The sequence below is a fragment of the Diabrotica undecimpunctata genome, unplaced genomic scaffold (assembly GCF_040954645.1).
Source record: "Diabrotica undecimpunctata isolate CICGRU unplaced genomic scaffold, icDiaUnde3 ctg00002458.1, whole genome shotgun sequence".
Classification (NCBI taxonomy): domain Eukaryota; kingdom Metazoa; phylum Arthropoda; class Insecta; order Coleoptera; family Chrysomelidae; genus Diabrotica; species Diabrotica undecimpunctata.
Genome location: NW_027313658.1, coordinates 1 through 20400, shown reverse-complemented (window position 1 = coordinate 20400; position 20400 = coordinate 1). Strand labels below are relative to the sequence as shown.

Below are 20400 nucleotides of genomic sequence, written 5' to 3'. Positions count from 1 at the left end.
CGCGCTATCTCAGAGTCATAAAATATCTCAGATTTGACATAAAGCAAATGAGATCTGAACGATTGAAAAACGACAAATTGGCTCTAGCCACTGCGGTTTGGAATGGATTTATAGAAAATAGTGGTGCATGTTACAAACCGGGAATAAACCTTACTGTGGACGAACAACTACTGCCTTCTAAAGCCAGGTGCCCGTTCACACAGTACATATCAAATAAGCCGGATAGGTTTGGCATAAAATTTTGGCTTTTGACATGCGTGGAATCAAAATATATTGTAAATGGTTACCCTTGTACTGGCACTGATCATCTACGCAAGAAAGATACAAGTGTTGGTGAACATGTTGTTTTGCGGTTAATGGAAAATCAACGGGAAAGGGCAAAAATGTTACGACAGATAACTACTTTACATCGTTAAAATTGGCAAAGGCATTGCAAAAAAAATCAACAAGTCTTGTGGGTACTTTGAATCGCAACAGAAAGGAAGTTCCTCTAAGCGTAAAGAGTAAAAATGGAGAATTATATGTTACCCATATATTCCAGAGCGACGAAAAGATAATACTTACTGCATACCAAGGAAAGAGTCACAAAAATGTGCTTTTGTTGAGCTCATTACATCAATCAGTGGATGTTGCTGTCGATGGAAAAAAACTTCCTTAAACAGTAAGTTTTTATAATAAAACAAAATACGGGGTTGATGTAGTGGACCAAATGGCGCGTCTTTATACTACAAAAGTTGCTTCAAGACGATGGCCAATGCACGTGTTTTATAATATTCTTGACTTAGGAGCAATAAATGCATGGATTATTTATAAAGAAGTTACTTGAAGTAAAATTAGTCGTCGTAAGTTTATTCTTCAGCTGTGTGAAGAATGCCAAAAACTGCAAACTGTATGGTGTTCCAAATGTTTAAAATGAAACTAAAAAAATTTAATCAAATTATATCGTCAAGAGTTTATATAATTTCTTAAAACTGTTTATTTTTATTTTTTGTTTATTCCCAAATAAATAGTTAATTCTAAACTTGGTTTTTATTGATTTAGGAACTTGAGGCCAAAATGATCCCTTCGGGATTTCTAGGTAGGTATGCTAAGCCCGACTTTCTAGTGTTAAAACCAATGAAAATTAATAAAAGAGAAAAAAAATTTAATATTTTTCAAATTGCCTTAAATTTCTATTTTTATTAAACAAGTAACATGGAATAAACATTGAATATATTATGAGCATTTTCTTTAAACAAAAAAGAACAATGTGAAGCAACCGTTCTATAAACATTTCAAATTTCAGAAAGGAAAATAAATGACGTTCTTATTGCATATAAAAAATTATTACAAACTAACTTAAAAACATCCAGGTTTAACACAAAAATACACAAAACACACAAAATTAACAGCAAAAATTATAGTATAATTTTTATTGATAATTTTGTAGTGATAAGAATAATAATATAGTACATTAAATGTGAAAAAATATTGTGTAATTAGCAAAAGCAACAGAAACATTTTTGATACCTCGGTAGCAAAGCCGTTTGTCAACTCTGGCTGTGCTTTTTTTAACGCATATTCCAAGGCAAAGTTTAACAGGTTAAGCACCAAGGATTTTTCACCAAACTGTTCCCCAGGGCCAAAGCAATATTAAACAAAATTTTAACATTTAATACGCAACCAAATCGAATCCCCACTATTTGAACCATTTTTTGTTAACAGTTTTTAAACAAAATAGAGCGGTCAACGGTGTCCGCTTTGGCCTGGCGCGAACTACGTATGGACACCGGTGTCCGCCTTGGCCCACCGGTGTCATTTAAAACGAGCCATATTCATCGAGGTGTCCGATGACGCGACGAAAGGAAATTGTACAATTTCTAGGTTTACTGGGCTACATCAGGATCAGGATCAGGATTATTATTCAACGAAGTGGATGTTGCTCCTAATTTTATGAGCCGTAACCGATTTAAGTTACGTTTGAAAATGTGGCAATTCTCAGATAACTCTAAGTGCTAGAAGGAGACCGACTGTATAAAGTGCAACCACTTATAGACCAAATCATAAGCAACTATCAAAAAATATTTACACCAGGGAAAACATTTTGAATCGATGAAACCATGGTACCGTTTCGGGAACGTTTACTCTTCAAGCAGCATAATCCACAAAAGTGCGCTATAAATATGGCATTAAAATATTTAAATTATGTACTCAGAACGGTTATACGTGGAACCTAAGTGAATAATTGTCGCGAGGTCTTTTAGGGTCTGGTAGAATTTATGCAACTGATAACTGGTACACGAGCCTTCAATTAGCGCACAGACTTTTGGATAACAACACCCATTGACAAAAAGTTTTGGTTTTATCCACCTGCCATAACGCTAAAATGGTCCAACTTCAACGTCGGGGAAATAGTATTCAAAAACCGAAAGCGGTAATTGATTACAATTCAGGTAAAAGCTACATTGATTTATCCGATCAGATATCGAGTTACAGTACGGCGTTGCGACAAACTGTCCGTTGGTAAAAAAATAGCTATAGAAGATTTATTAGGTACTTCAATTGTTAATGGCCATTTCATATACAAGGAGGCTGAACTGACTAACATATCCATAAATGATTTTCGATATGCAGTTATTGAAGAATTGTTAAAATTTGATGGCGGAGAGTTTTATGAACGTACACGTCATGCAAAAGTAAACCTCAATGCTCCCGTATTTACAAAATTAGACTGCAAGGCCCGGGAAAATAGACGGTACTGCAATGGATGTTACAAGAGAAAACAGGATGAACTGATAGATAAAAATAAAGTAAAGAAAGTAATAACGTACTGTGCTCAGTGCGAAAATGGTCCTAGGTTTTGTCTGGGATGTTTCAATTTATTTCACAAAACTGATTAATTTTTTTAAAACAAATGTACATATTATGTACATACCTATAATGGATATGTATTCCTATAGCTTATTTGTTTAATACATTTTTTTATCAAGTGTAGGTATTCTTATTTCTATTCTTAATGAAAGACCTCAAGTTGGTTTTCACACCAGATTTTTCTAATCGGAATTGCTACACAGAACCTGGCTAAACATTCTATATTGCGGGGATATAGCGGACACATTTCTATGATAAAACCGCATAAAATCGTGTCTTGGCGGCCGGGCAAGGATGATGAAAAATTTAAAGTCAAGAGAACACCGGTGTCCGCCATGGCCCAGGTGACGACTTTTAAATCGGACACCCGTGTCCGCCATGATGCTTAACCTGTTAACAACAAATCGGCAAAAGGATCTTCTTGTCTATACGAAAAAGTGTTGGCTTGCAAGTTTCCGAAATAATTAGGAAAAGGAAACCAAAAAAGACCTGGTAGGAGACGCTTAAGCAGGGCATATAGGTAAAGGGGTTTAATATAGATATGACCCAAAATACAATCGCATAAAGAAATGTAATGGAAATGGAAGCGCAAGATCGTAGAAGATCGAGAGGTATAATAGTGGATGTCGTGAAGACTTACTTCGAGTTGTAAGGCCAGTCAACCAGAATAAGAAGAATTAGGGAAGCCGATCTGGCATAGGGATAAAGACAGAGGATAAGTGATATGATATTAGTTATTATGTTTGCTATTATAATAATAAAGTATACTTACATAAAATATATAAAGAATATAACACGACTAAAGCAATAGCTTCACTAAGTAGAATTGTGCCATCTTCTACAACTACAATTAAAGCAACTACTGCAAAACAATACATTGTACTATCACGGGTGATGGGCCACCATTCAATATCCATTGCCTAAATTAAAAAGAAACTTTGTAACTTATGTTTTACTTGTTTTTGAAAATTATTAAAATTTAAAAAAAACATTTTCAAATTCATTTTATATCACATTTATTTATATTTTTTTATATTTATATATTTTTATATTTATATATTTTTATATTTATATATATATATATATATATATATATATATATATATATATATATATATATATATATATATATAAATTTTAAATTTTAAAAATTTATAAATATAAATTTGTATTTTTTGTATATTTAAAATTAATAAATAATATTTACTTAATGTAAGACCATTTTTAGTGGAATATTAAAAAAGTAAATAAAAGCAAGAGATCTTGGCCCCTATCTTTAATGACATAATTTCATTATGTATTTAGTGGTTAAGTTCTCCGCAGTCGAATGTAAGGTCACTTTTATTTTATTTATGTGGTACATGGTACACATTGATTGCTTCAAGTCTTATTTAGATTATGCTAGAAATTTTCGTGTTTTAACCCTGCTGTTCCGTTCGAATCAACTATGCAAATGTACTGTTCGGGTCAATATGACCCAACTATGGTTTACGGTCCTTAATCAAAATAAAATAAGCTAATGGTGCTAAACAAAACTTTATTAACAAAAAATTATTATGTTGCTAATGTTAATTAAACCTTATTTACAAAAATGTAAGACATTTTTTTTCTTTCCCAGAAAAGCCTAAGAACAAATATCTACAAAATTTAATTATAATTTACAACTGGGGCAGTAATAAAAAGAATGGGTTTTACAAATATGTTTGTGATGTCACCTCGGGGGAACAAATAAGGGTCTAACCACCTTCTGTTGTCTCCGGGTGCTCTGTAGAGGACTTCGAATATACTGTCGAGAGCTCCTCTACTTAAGTCCATTTTCGGGTTATGGACTTGGAAAATATTTATATCTTCGGTGTCTTGCCTTGAAAAAGGCAAGATATTTCTTACACAACAAATTTCTCGTCGAAAATGGTACATTAGGTTGTGGTCTTCCGATGGCTTGTCTTGAGAAAGACAAGATATTTTCTTACATGACAAAGGATTGTCGAAAACACCAAGTTAAAGTTGAAAATAACTCTCAGCCACAGAGTATGGAAAATAGAACAGGAGCAGAGCCCCGAGAGTACTAAGCTCTCGGAGAGCCCGTGAGGGATTGACCTGGCTGACCTGAAAATCGCCAATATTTATATGCGCTGCTCGAGCGATAAATAGGGATTTCCAGGTCAAAAACCAATAGGAAAATTCGAGGCGAGGCGATGCGCATCGAAATGCGTACTAGTCCACAGACTATCGCATTCGATGACAGTGACATCCACAACATAAAATATTAGTCTTCTTATCGTTTTTAGAGCAAAATTTACAGCGTGCTCGTTTAGCAGGCGGAGTTGGATTGTTCATAGACGATTCACTAGAATTTCCATCTTATCTGCTCGCTTCTGTTCGTGTTCTTTTTACCAGTTCTTGTGACTCTTTAGTTCTTGGTAAATTTTTTCTGGAAAAGATAAGTGGTTTCATCAGTGTTTTTCCCAATTCCTCAAGAAAAATTCGCCGTTTTGTAAGTTTGTTGGTGTTCCATTGGGGATTTATTGATGTCCATAAAACGATCGCGTTGTAGGCAGAAATGTCCAGCATATTATAAAAAACAATCATAGGCCAGCGATTTGTTTTCCTCTTACATGTATATGTATCAATAAGCTGATCTAGAGTAACCACTGCTCCCTTACTGGAATTGTAATCTAAAATAATTTGGGGCTTTTTTTCATTTCTGTCAGTAATAGCCTTATCATGATGCAAAGTACTCATACGAATAACATTTTTATTCTTTTTATGAATATAGTTAACAACAGTGGTATCTTGCGTGAAGTAAAAAGACGAACTATGAACTTATTTATTCGCAATTTGTGCTGGAAGCTCTGGCTTATTTTTTCTTATAGTCCCTAGCATTGTATTTTTTCTTTTTAGAAGAAGTTGTCCTAAATTCTATGATGTAAAAAAGTTATCACAAGTAATATTGTGGCCTTTCAAATCACTACACAAGTCGCACACCACACGCATTCCCTGATTCCGTTCTGGCGCGGCACCTGCTTCCTTTCCTGTATAGATTGATCCTGGATAGACATTTTTATGCCATATTTCGCTGGTTTGCTTGGAATGTACTGATTGAAGGGACAGCGGCCTCTAAAGGCAACTAATTGCTCGTCGACGGTAACATTTTCATCAGGGTTAAAAAATTTTGGTAATTTTCTACCCATTATTCCCAAATTTCACGTAATGCAGCAAGTTTATCAGTACGTCTCCTATCCTGTCTAGTAGTCTTGTTATCAACACGTATTACTTGCGAAATTTTTGTAAATACTTCCAGGGACATTGTGGCTCGAAATACACTACGACCCGTTTCTTTATTCCACAAACTTTTAGGTGATTCGCCATGGGACTTAAAAACTCCAGCTAACAATAAAAGACCAATGTATGCTTAAAAACCAATTTCATCCAAGTCTTTCCAGTTGGTTTCAAAAAACGCTGTCCTTCCATGTTGGTCATATTTACAATTTGGTTTGCAACTATGTCAGAAAAGAGTACGTCAAATGAATTTCTGATGCGCTCATCACTCTCTGACACGTTCGCAAGATCGCAAATCTCATCTTCGGTTAGCGTTCTTCGATGCGACATTATCAACATGTTGTTCTGAAGCTATTTTCTTGTGGCATTTTAAATTAATTACTATTTAAATGAGAATAAGCCACAATTAAAGGTTAAAATACGTTTATTGACGTTTCAATTTCCACTTCGGAAATCGTTCTTAAAATACTAATGTTTGTATTTTGAGAACGATTTCCGAAGTGGAAATTGAAACCTCAATAAACGTATTTTAACCTTTAATTGTGTCTTATTTCCATTTAAATAGTAATTAATTATCAACATGCAAACATGGAGTGAAATTTAAAATGTAAAATGTAAATAAATGCGCTTGACATATCAGTGTCCTACCAGCCTGACAAACTGTTAGAACATATATACAATACTGCCAACTAAACATACGTACACAGGTAATTTTTAACGGTTTAAATACGTGGGTCATATTGACCCGAACGTACTATTTACTGAACTTTATTGACCCGAAGTTACTTTATTGACCTGAAGGTAACAATTTAATTTTTATCAAAAATCAGGAAGTTGATTTTTTATCTCGTATGCAATTGAAAGACCTCATAATAGGTAATAAAGTCACGAAACACCAAAACGTTACGCCGCGTAATAATTTGCAAAATAAGAAATAAATTTTTTTTTGGGTCAAATAGACCCGAACAGGACAGCAGGGTTAAAGTGACACCAGTACCTATTATGCTATGTTTTTTTAAAACAACCTGGTATTATTATACTTAATCTATTGTATAACAGTTTTTCTAGTAATTAGTATATTATTTGATACCTCCTTTAAAGGCTGAAAAGATCAGAAAATACTAGTCGAAAAATCGCGAGACAAAAAATTTGATGAAATGTTTGTAGTTATTTATTATATTAAAACTTTTCATGTTTAATAATTAGTTTACTTAATAGTTCGTCACTGTTCATTAATATTATTTAAAAAGTAAAAATATTAAAAATTTTACTCAATACGCAGTAACTAGATAGGCAACTTATAACACAGTTGACAACAACTTAAAACAAGCCGCCTATAAAAAATTATATTTATAGATTAATTGCTGTTCAAAACGTGCACATAATGATGTAAATAATCGTTACAACGATTCTGCAAATCATTTAACATATTTATTAAGAGTTTATGGTGAAAGTACCAAAAATAAATCATTTAATTTTATATAAGTGATGGATTCGACCGTTACTTGATGGAAATTCATCTTATATAACAATAAAACACTGAAAACTTTTGTTTTCAACACTTCCACAACATTTATTATAAATTATTATCACTACAGCCTGTTCTGCAGAGTGCCTTTTTTAAGTGATCTACCTTTGGTATGAGTTTAGATTTTATAGTCTTTAACTGAATAAGTTGACATGCGAAGAGAATCATTACATCTAAAATGTTACATTTTTTTGAAATTTGCATAAACCAGGACTACTTTGAATTTAATACTTAAATATATACAAATAAAAGTACAGGACCTATAATGGGTAATCCTCCAAGCCCATTGCTATTAGATCTTTTATGTTTTACAGGAACTAACAGTCAACTTGACTAATTTTTATCCTATATTAATCCACTGCATAGTCATATTAAATTTGTTATAGAAACAGAACAGAATCAATCCATAATTTTCTGGATTTAAAAATTATACGACACAAAAACACACATGACTTCATCGTATTTCATAAATCTACCCATACTGAAGCGACTATACACAATTAATCATTCCATCCTACATAACATAAATTGGAAGCCTTATGTTACATAGCCTACCTTATAATGTTACATAGATTAATAGAAATTTTCATGTCAAAAAACAACTTCAAGATAGAATTAAATATCATTTAGCAAATAGCAGTAAACAATGGGCACAGCAAGCAAACTTCTTACTCTGAGATAGCGCGTGCAGGCTTTACAGCCTCTTTCTTCTTCTTCTTCTTCAATATTAGCCTAATGAGTTGTTTAAATTACCGTACCATTTTTTTCTTAGTCTGCCAATACTTCTTCGTCCATTTGGTGACTTATCTCGTGCTATTCGTACTATCCTATCCTCTGCTATTCTTCAAATGTGTTCGTTCCATTCCTGTTTCCGATTTGTCACCCATTTATTTATGTTTTCTATATTGTATGCTCTTCTTATGTTTTTGCTTCTCTCCCTATTCAATAAACTTTTCGCTAATATTCGTCGGAGTATTTTTATCTCTGTTGTTTCCAGTAGTTGTCTTGTTTTAGATATATCAGGTCTTGTCTCCACCGTGTATGTTTTGCTTTTTGTTGCTTTTAGCTTTGTTATAGTACTTATTCTTCAACATCTCCGTAAATAATTATATTTATTCCCAGATATCTAAACCTGGCTTTCTGCTTTATTATTTTCCCACCAATTTCGATTTTACATCGTAGTGAAGATTTAGATGTTGTCATATATTTGGTTTTTTCTGCTGATATTATCATTTTGTATTTCTTGGCTGTTATATTGAAGATGTGTGTTAATCTTTGGAGCTCTGCATAACATAACATAATATTTGGATAACATGATATTTGGATTTCTTTGTTTCCCATTCTGTAACCATGACCTTACGTACTGCTTGGATTATTTCGTCAATTATTAAATTAAAGGGAAGTGGGCTTAACGAGTCACCTTGTCTGACTCCGCTTTGTACTGGTATACACTGTGTTAGTTTTCCATTTATCGTTGCCTGTATTTGGTTATGTAAGTAGATGTTTTCCATGGTTTCTATAATATTGATTGATATGTTTCTTTTATACAGTAGGTGTAAGACATCTTCGACTTAGATGCGATCGAATGCCTGTGTCAGGTCTATAAAAGATAGATATGCTGGTTATTCTACTCGATGGCCTTTCTGTGATTTGTCTTAGTATAAACACGGCATCTACTCAGGATCTTCTGGATCTGAGTCCCTGTTGTTCATCTGATAAAGTTGTTAGTTTATTTATTTTGTTGGTTATGACTTTTGTAGTAAGCTTAAGTGCGGTGTTCAGTAGATTTATAAGTTTATAATCGTTGGGGTCTTCTTTATTTCGTTACTTGAACATTGGTATCATTATGCTGTTTCTCCATGCGTCTGGTATCTTGCTGTGCAATATTAGTTTTTGTATAAGTTTTATCATCTCCATATTAGTTTGTGTCTACCGTAAAAGTCTCTTTTCATCCTTTTTGTAAACTGTTCCCAGTGTTCATTTTTGTTCTTCTTACCAACTGCTTTGTTTCATTACATCACATTATTCTTTTATAGTTGCCTCGGGATTCTGGAGTATTTGATGTTTTGTACTTCGTGTAGACCTCTTGTTTCTCTTTACATTTCTCTTTAATTTCTTTTCTGATCCATTGTGTATTGTTTTTATTTTTTTTGTTTTGTATAGTTTGCGTTTTCCTAGAGCTTCTGTTGCTGCTTCTTCAATGTTGTTTTAAATTTTCTTTCAGCTCACATGTATGTCTTCGATGTCGTCTATCTGTTTCAGCTGTATTTTTTGTACTAGCCTCCTTAGGTACATTTCTCTTAAAGAATCGTTCCACAGTGATTCTACTTTAAATTTTTCCTCAGTGATTTTATGTTGAAAATGTTTTGGTGTTATTTTCATTCTTATTTTTGCTAGTACTAACTGTGTTCACGCCCTGCTGAGTTTAAAGTTTGGATATCTAGAATCTGCTTTGGGTAGATTTATCTATTAGTGATTATAAAATCAATCATAGATTTGTGCCCCCCTGGAGTTTTTAAATGTATATTTATACTGGAGCTTATGGTCGAAAAACGAACAAGCAAACAATAAATAAAATATTAAATAAAAAACTACAGAAGACAGCTCTTATATTAGTATTTCCACCACCAAAGAAAGAATCCAGTGCCTTCTACTCGCTTACAGAATATATAGGCAAGATATAAACAAAAATAGCCAAGCACATAAAAAAAATTTCCAGCTTTTAGAACAAACAATAACTTAGGCAAATATATTAAGAACAATAAGAAAAAAGCACTTACACAGTGGTGTATACAAACTTAAATGTTGCGACTATCCAAATACTTACATCGGTCAAACCGGTATAACTATTATCGAACGTATAGCAGAACATAAAAGGGCTTTAAATAATAGAAAAACAGATTCTACGTAAGCACTTCACCTTCTAGACTATAATCATTCTTTCAATGACGAATTTTAAATTCTTTACATTCAAAATAAAGGTCTTAAGCTATCTTTATTAGAATGTATGGAAATTAACAAATTACTAATACAGACATATTTCTAAATGACTAATACTTTAATATATTTTGCTGCGTTTTGCTATGGTTGTGAAGTTGCGAAGACAGTGTCTCTCTAGAGGCACGTAAGGGATGCAGGTTTCATATACACGGTAATTATTCGGCATATTTTGTTAAAGGCTACATCTACCCGTCTTTTATGGACGTATCTTTACCAAACTGGGCAAGCATATTCCCCTGACGAGTAGCATAGAGTTTTTGTGATTGTTTTAAGAACTGTAGAGATTCCACCCCATCCACTTAATGCGAGTTTTCTAAGGTATTTGCTCCTGTAACTTGATACTTTTTTGCCTTGATATTTATTTGCAATGCTGTTTATATGTAAGTGTTCTTTCAGTACCATCTCGAGATATTTTAGACTGGATATATATTTCAAGGCCATTTCTTGTCCTTATTTAAAAAGTGAAAGAGCAATTGTTTGTTTTACTTGGGTTTGGTTTTAGAATATTCTGGTCATAGAATTGAGACATACTTCAGCTTCTAGCTTAGTCTCTACTCCACGAAGGTTTTGCCGTGAACAACTATAGCAAGATCGTCTACATATAGGCAGGCAAAATATCTCTAAGGATGTTTGCTTACTTTGTAAAGCACACACAAGAAACATACACACACAGAGATACACACACACACACCTACACACACATACATACATACATACATACACACTACATTCAAAAATTTTCATTATCGTGTTTTTACCTTTTCCTAGGTTATTTTGAACTAAAAAATAGATTACATGTGACCAAACTGAAAATTATTAACAATTCTATCTACCTTTAAACTTTTTAATATCAAAAAGAAGAATAATATAATAAATATATAAAATTAACATATTTACCATATTTGCAAAAAGACCGCAACTCGCTGGTATAGCTAATATGTTAAATACTGCTGATCCGACAATTGTACCAATTCCCAAATCTCCTTCGGTTACAAACGTACCAACACAATTAATAAATAGTTCAGCACTGGAGTTGGCAACCGCCATGATGGTTGCTCCAGCAATATCTTCTTTCATCTTCAAATCTAAAAAATGTTAAAGGTTAATAGGTAAGGCAATGAAACAATAAACCTACTAAATTTTTGTGCCTCAAAGATCATCTCCGATATAATATTGGTGTTTTGAAACCCCAAATACTCCCGAGTAACGAGATTGCACTGATTAAGTATCCAATTTCCACAAAACTTTACGAGAGGAAGCTCGTCCAACGCACCGGCAGCATTGGAGACATCACCGTCATGATATTTCTGATCAGCGATCCCAAAAACTCCCAAATAACGAGTTTGCACTGATTTTGTATCAAATTTTTATAAAACGTCGGAAGACAGGTGCACCAGGTACCTTGCAAACCATCGCCGTCATGATATTCATATTCAGTGACCCCAAAAACTACCGAGTAGTAAATATTGAACTCATTTTCGTCAATTATTTCCGATTTACAAATTTAATATTTTTTATTATTAGCGATATGATCTTATGTTAAATTGGAAGAAGTAATGCCAAATGCTAAACTGTTTTTTACATCGAGAAGCTGTATAAAAAAATGTCGTTAAAGTTGTACACTTCATCAAAGAAAAAGAAAAAACTTGCTTTTCGGAAAAATTATTTCCAAGAATAGGTTTAAAAAAGTTTCTTTTTTTTTGGAAATCATTTCGCGACCCCCTCTGTCTTTTATCGCGATCCCTACAGATACGTGACCCACATTTTGGGAACCACTGACTATAAGGAAGTAAACTATAGTGAATTTTAGCAATCGTATTTTTGTTAATTAATGTTGAAATTGTCATTTTTTATTATTGTTATCATTAGATAAGAAAACCTACCAATTAGTAAATATGTATGTACATAATATTGGTTGTAACGATAACATTGACTTTTAAAAAATATCATTAGCGATTAAACCTAGTCTAGTTTTATCTATTTTATCAGTTAATAAAGAGTTGTAGTAAATTTCGGTTTATTATAGTAATATTCAATTTTTTGCAGGCTACTAATTGCAGACATTTTTTAAAAGAAGTCACAACATGTTAATAAAATATAGTTAAAAATGCAATACATTTAATTTATAACAAATTCATTAGAAAATTGACAAGTTTGTAAACATTCATTGAGCAACATATTTTTATCAATATTTTCTCTATGTCTTTCTCTATAATGGTCCGAATCTTCTATTTATATTTCTCTATAAGTTTTTATTTTTGCGCCATCTGAATCTAATTTGTAGTTACTCTTTTTATGCCATCCATCATTCCACAATTATTTTCGTCCACCAATCATAAACTTGTCTTGCTACATGAGCTAATTAGTTTTATTTTAGTGCTGCTAGTCTTCCAATAACGTCTCATGTATACAGCAACACTGGTATTCTATCACGTCGACAGACCCCACAATATTCTCCCCACTGTTCTTTTAATTTTTTTTTTATTTACAACAATACACCATGGTTCACAAAAGAAATAAAAGAGAAATGTAAAGAGAAACGAGAGGCCTACAAAAAGTACAGAACATCAAAAAATACTCTAGAATCCCGAGACACCTATAGAAGAATACGAAATGAAACAAAGCAATTGGTAAGAAAAACAAAAAATGAAAACTGGGAACAGTTTCCAAGAATGATAAAAAGCGACTTCTATGGTACACAAAAACAAAGTTAAAGATTCAAAAGAAATCAACGGAAAGAAATGACAGAATTGAAGGAATACAATAATATACCAGCAAACGAATGGGAGAGATACCTGACTGAACTGTTTAAAGGAAAATAAAATAATAATCAACACAATAACGTACCTGAATTAAGACACAAAATAGAAATCAGTTTTCAGAAAGTAGAGATAGCCATAAATTCACTTAAAAATAGAAAGTCGCCAGAATCAGACGGAATAACCAACGAGCTTCTAAAATATGGAGGAGAAAGGATAACCTAGAGATGACAAAACTTATACAAAAACTAATATTGCACTGCAAGATATCAGACACATGGAGAAACAGCATAATGATACCAATGTTCAAGAAAGGAGATAAAGAAGACCCCAACAATAATAGAGGTATAAATCTACTTAACACCGCACTTAAGCTTACCACAAAGTCCTAACCAACAAAACCAATAAACTAACAACCTATCAAATGAAAAACAAGGATTCAGATTCAGAAAATCCTGCCTGGGCGCCGGATTTGTACTGTAAGACAAATCACAGAAAAGGCCATCGAGTACAATAAACCAGCATATCTATGTTTTATAGACCTGACAAAAGCTTTTGACTGCATCCAAGTCGAAGACGTCTTACACTACTGTATAAAAGAAACATACCAATCAATATTATACAAAACCATCGAAAACATCTACTTCTATAATCAACTACAGGCAAAGATAAATGAAAAACAAACACAGAGTATACCAGTACAAAGCTGAGTCAGACTCGTTAAAACCCATTAACGCCTACGGGTCCCATATGGGAACACAAAACCGCCCTCTATTTATGTGCGTGTACTAACTGACAAATTTAATTTGAAAGCCACTGACTGAGAACTAATCGTTCAAAATGCTCATCGGATGCGCCTGACAAGATCAGTTGCTTGTTGTACTCGCGAGTGAGAAGTTGTGCTATTTTTTATTGGACAGATTATTTTCGACGACGAAAATATGGACATCCCGTTACGGTAAGTTAAATTATGTGGATCTTATTTATTTTATTGTATATCTAGGCGATCGATTTTATTTAAAAAACGTATTTTCGCAATACTGTTTGTTGATTTTTCTAAATATATGGTTCTAGTTTTTCATAATTTCCTCGTAAACGTCACTGTCACCATATGGGACCAGTAGGCGTACTACGGACAATATGTATTAACCTATAATTTTATACGATAATTTTAGTTTCAGAGGAATAACTCTTCAAGAAGCGTTAGATATCGCCTACTAATCTGATAACGAAGTCACTGATATATACATACAGCCACCTGACTGTCAGGATCTGACCGATGAGGATTCAGGGGATGAAGATGAGGGTGGAACTGTTGAAAATTTGAGTAGTCGTCAACTGTTAGCTCCAGCTGAAGTTGTATTTTCAAATGGTACAAGAGTGGAGGACACATCTGAAGATTTAGCAAATGAGCAGTATGTAATCTGTGGTACAAAGTGACGCTAAAGCAAATTCAGTACTGATGGTATTCCATGGTATTCTTTATGTGAGGTGGATGGACAATAATGTGGTAACAGAGGCCAGTACGTGTTTTGGGGTTACTCCAGTGAAATCTGTGGAGAGATTTTCAAGGAAAGATAAAAGAAACGTACCTATACCACGTCCGGATGTAATTTCCAAATACAATAAAAACATGGGAGGCACCGATCTGATGGATGTAAATGTATCTTGGTATGTAAAGTATATTGATTATAATAATATAATAACATACATTGTTTCAGTTATCGTATTGGTGTAAGATCAAAAAGTGGTACTGGTCGATATTTACATATCTTATTGATGTATCTATACAAAATGCTTGGATTCCCTACCGCAAAAGTGGCAGAAATATCAGCCAGTTGGAGTTTAGGCGAAGTATTGCTCAGGTAATGTTATAATTTACTACATATTTACGTAGTCTTACATGTTACTGTGATTTTTAGACATATTTGGCAAATTACAAAACGACAGCTAAAGGTCCAGGTCGAATGCCTAAAGCTGCTGGAAGTAACAGCCGTGTTGGAGACGATATCAGATTTGATGGGTTAAACCATTACATAGTAGTAGTGCCAGAAGGAAAAAGAAGAAGATGTGCCGGGTTCAATCGTATAAGCAAAGGGCGTACAATGTGTATCAAGTGCGATGTTGGTTTATGTTTAGAATGTTTTATGAAATTTCACACAAACACTTAATTCAGATAATATTTTGTGTATACCCTGGAACGCCTACAGGGCCCATATGGTGACAGCATGTTTTTTGTATATTTTGAAATAAAAATTTATTTTTTTTCCAAACGTAGGTTAATTTTACACCTTTCTTTATGAAAGTCCAAATAAAAAAATTGGAAATTCAAAAAAATTTTTTTTCTCGGCGTTAATGGGTTAAGCCTACTTCTTTTTAATATAATAATCGAAGATTAACACACCTCTTTAATACAACAACCAAGAAATACAATAATATGATAATATTAGCAGAAAAAACCAAATGTATGACAGCACCTACATACCCACGACGATATAAAATTGAAATTGATGGGAAAATAATAAAGCAGGAAACAAGGTTTAGATATCTGGGAATAGATATAACTAGTTACGAAGATGTTGAAGAAAAAGTAGGACAACAAAGCTTAAAAGCACGTAAAGAGACATAATCTCTTAATGGCACAATCTGGAAGAACAAACACCCAAGACAAGACACAAAAACAAGAATCTATAAAGCAGTAGACCTATAATAACTTACAGACCGAGAGAATACCTGACACATCTAAAATAAGACGACTACTAGGAATAATAAAAATACTTCAAAGAATAACAGAAAAGTATATTGAAACACATTAGTAGAATGGCAGATGGTAGGACAGTACGAATAGCACGAGATAAGTCATCAAATGGACGAAGAAGTATTAGCAGGCCAAGAAAAAGATAATGCAATAATTTAAACAATTTAGGAAGCTAATATTGAAGAAGAAACATGCTTTAAAGCCTACATATAAGAAAGAAGAAGAAAATTTTGCTGCAAGTAATGTGATTCTACCCATTAGGTTCCACTGGTCTTCTTATGATATGTCTTTATTGTCTTATTGTCATATTCAGTCATGTTTCTCTTTATTTCTTATTTAAACTTCTTTTGAGTTTTAGGTCTTTTTAGTTTTCATAGATCTAGAATTTCCTTTCTTGGTTGATTATCTTTGACATGTAGACTGATTCTATATCTAAAGTGTACCTTAACTAGCAGCTGGTCTAAACCCCAGCATGAACTTTGTCTATTTTTTACGTCCAGAATGCTTGTTGCTGATCGCTTTTCTATCAACACGTGGTCTATCTGGTTCACAACTTCCTGTTCAGAAAATATCCAGGTGCTTCTGTGTATGTTTCGTGGAAAAGTATGGTAGAACCCATAGTTATATTTTTACTGGCTGCAAAGTGGTAAAATTCTTTTTACTAATTGGGGAAAAAGCCCCTTTGGTGCTCTCAGCTTGTTTATTAGTAGCTCAGCCCAAAATTTACCATCATAAAGAAATAAAAACTGCTGAAGATTGTGAGTATTGACTCATTTCCCATATACCAGAAATGTTAATATTTCTACCTTCTCCTTTTAGTTAGATGACCGTTATAGATCGTTGGATATCATGTTGACTACCATATTCGATATCGTGATTATATCGAGAGCAGCTCTAAATAATGATGTAGTCGATTTTTAGTATTTGTATCTTAGATTTTTTAGCCATGTTGTTCTAACCTTCTTCTACGAGCACCACGTTTAACTTGGATCTTTCCCTAAATGATGTAAAAGTTCATATTCTTAGGATGTCTTATAATGTAAGATAATATAGCTTGCGTCTCTTTATTATATTGGCCAGTTATGTTATTTGGTTCAATCGTCTAAGGACCTCCCCATTTCTAACTCTGTCAACCCAGCTTATTCGTGGTAGTCGTCTGTATAACCACATATCAATGGCTTCCAAGCGTTTAAGCATTGCCTCATTTAGGGTCCACACTTTCACTTTATACAGTAGCACGGGAAAAATATAGTAATATATCATTCGAAACCGAAGGTCAATATTAAGATCGTGGCTGCAAAGTACGTTCCTCGTTTTTACAAAAGTGGCTTGGGCTAGTTCTATGCGGCTTTTAATTTCTACGGTTAGATCCCAGATGACATTGATATTACTGCCGAGATACAAGAGTTTATACCGTCTTCCTGTATATAGTTTTGTTTGCTTACTATCTACTACTTTGTTGTATTTTTTCTTTGAATATTGAAGGGTTTCTCCGAAATTATTCAGCAATAAGTTATTGTCGGCATATCTAATATTGTTTACGGTTACACCATTAATAATAATACCTTCTGTTGTCTTTATTAGGGCTTTTTTAAATATTTCTTCCAAATACAAGGTACAAAGTAAAGGCGATAGTATACAGCCTTTCCTCACTTCTCTTTTTATATTTATTTTATCCAACAGTTCTTGTTCAACTTTTGTTCTTGCCGTTTAACACCAGAATAGATTTGTAATTATTTTATCATTCAATCCAGCTATTTTCAATATTTCTAGGATTTTGTTATGTTGGACTTGTCAAAATCTTTTTTAAAATATATTGCACAGATACGACATATTTCCATTACTACCGAGTATTCCTGCGCCCAAACCTTCTGCATTTTTAGTTCCAACTGCGTACCAGATGAGTCTGGCTACCATTATGTAGTTATCGCTCTCTTGGTTATTTGTTCTATTTGTTGGTTCCCAAGTGAGCCTCGAGTCTAACATTACCCCAAAAGACACACTTGTAGTTTATTCACTGTAGGATTTCTGGTATACGTTATCACTGGCATAATGCACTGAATTAATATTTGTCCTAAAAATATCGTTCATCTTTCAAAACGCAACCCCAGTTAGGTTTATTCTTCTCTTTAGCTCGACCGATTGGTTGTCTTGACTTTTTCTCGTCTATAGCCCAAATACTTGTAGGAGTCAACTGGTTCGATGACTTTGTCTTAAACTGAGATATTTTTGCTGTGGGGCAAATTGGTCATAAATTACTTTTTTGAAAAATTTAGTTTAAGACTCTTGTAACAGTATGGGCTCTTGCCCATACCCTCCTCGTCTCGTTCCAATCTATTGTTTTACAGGTATAATTTAGCACAGTTTTTAATAATTTAGAAGACATGTTTTCTCCTATCCGAACGCCTTTTTCAATACAAAAGGTACCACCAGTATACTCTATAAGTCAAGCAAGCTGTAGCATGCTTATATATGTGTTTGATGAGGGATATGTATCGTACTCTTTTATTTAACAATTCTAAAAAAATATACAGTTCACCTTGAAGTCTTAATAAACATGCCTCAGCTGGGTTAATCCAATTATAAGTTCTTGTCATAACATATTCTATTTTTAATATCAATTTATTGCGTATAAATTGCGCATAAAGCTTATTTTTAAATAAAATGCTAAATATTTATATTATGCTTACGAAATGGCCGTAAAAAACATAATTTCAATAATAATATACTTACTACTACAGAATTTTTTGACAGCGGGTACAAAATAGATGTCGCATACTGTCGCCAGCAATACAAACAAATAACAAGACAGCAGTATATGCAGAACGATGGCGCCATGTCTTCGTTGTTCCCTGGTAAAGCCATCTGAGGGAAATTCGTCAATTGTAGGGGGAGTGCAATTTTCACCGGGATGATCGGTCACGTTGTTGACCTGCAGAAGGTGTCGTCTTGATGGATTGTCTAAAACAAATAATAAAATTGTAATTATGATAAAATATTATTTTATGACAATTTTTAACACTGTTATGAAATAAATTTGGTATTTTAGACTTATGGCAAGCTTTTTGACTTTACCCCATTTTCATTTACCAAATTTTTCCCTTCTCTTTTCGAAATTACTCTCGGTCTTAGTTTGGTTCAGAGTCGATTTGTAGAAAGCATAGGTTCTAAGCATAGGTAGTATTTGTTCTATGTAACAAATAATATTATAAGATAGCGAACTAAATTTTCTTTTTAAATTGAGGCAAACTTTAACCCTTGACCCACTGCTTTAAGTGCAGTCATATCTATATTTTTAATATTTTTTTATTACTAGGATGGTTCTTATAATAAATGATTGGTTACATTATTTAATAATGAATCAAAAATCACTTAACTATTTTTCGTAATTGCTACGTTGTTATATCTTTTTACTTACACAATCTACTATTTTCACTGGCAGTAAACCACATTTTTACTTTAAAATAAGTTTATTTGACTTATTAAACTGTTCGTTTGGGCTGTTAGGCTGTTGTTTTCTGAGATTAGTTCTCGACTTGTAACCTGAAACTGACGGCCCCTAGAGTTGGCGAAACGTTGAGAACTAATCTCAGAAGACAACGGCCTAATAGCCCGAACAAACAGTTTAACAAGTTAGACGATGGCCGTGAATACCTAACGCAGTTTATCAAGTTTATTTGACTTTTCTCTTCTTTATTTTGAGAACAATTGCCGAAGTGAAATTAAAACGTCAAAATAAACTTATTTTCAAGTACGATCTGGTTTCTTCTCAGTAAAAATAGTAAACTGTATTATTATGCCTCAAAAAAAAGCTTCAGATCAATAATTACACAGTTATCTGGGCATATTATTTAATAATATATGTCTTTTGATTACTGCTGTGTTCTCTTTGGAGTATATAAGATTTTTTACAAACAATTTGTCTTGTTTTAGCAGTATTTTCTTTATAATAAACTTTTCACATCTAGTTTTTATATCAACTAATATGTAAACCATGCAGCCAATGTAAGATTAAACATCTTGCTAAGAACTTAAAATTAAAAGCCCGATTTTAGCAAGAATGTGTTAATCTTTCAATCTATTAAACGTATCGAGTGAATATGTATATTATTATTCTTATTTTAAAAAAATGGCTCGGAGAAATAATAATATTGTAACTACTGATATGCTAATGATACCATAATGTTGTTATTAAAGCGTTTATCAACAAAACTCTGAGATAGCGC

At 33.1% G+C, this 20400-nt stretch overlaps 1 protein-coding gene across 1 annotated transcript; it reads right to left on the bottom strand.

Moving 5' to 3' along the window:
• Positions 1–3622: 3622 nt before the first annotated feature.
• Positions 3623–19141, bottom strand: LOC140431990 (sodium/potassium/calcium exchanger 4-like; the record flags this gene model as incomplete). The annotated part of the gene is made up of 3 exons (XM_072519857.1): positions 3623–3770; positions 11555–11742; positions 18908–19141. Coding segments are annotated over 3 exons (570 nt in total), but the record flags the coding sequence as incomplete, so codon positions are not given.
• Positions 19142–20400: the final 1259 nt, after the last annotated feature.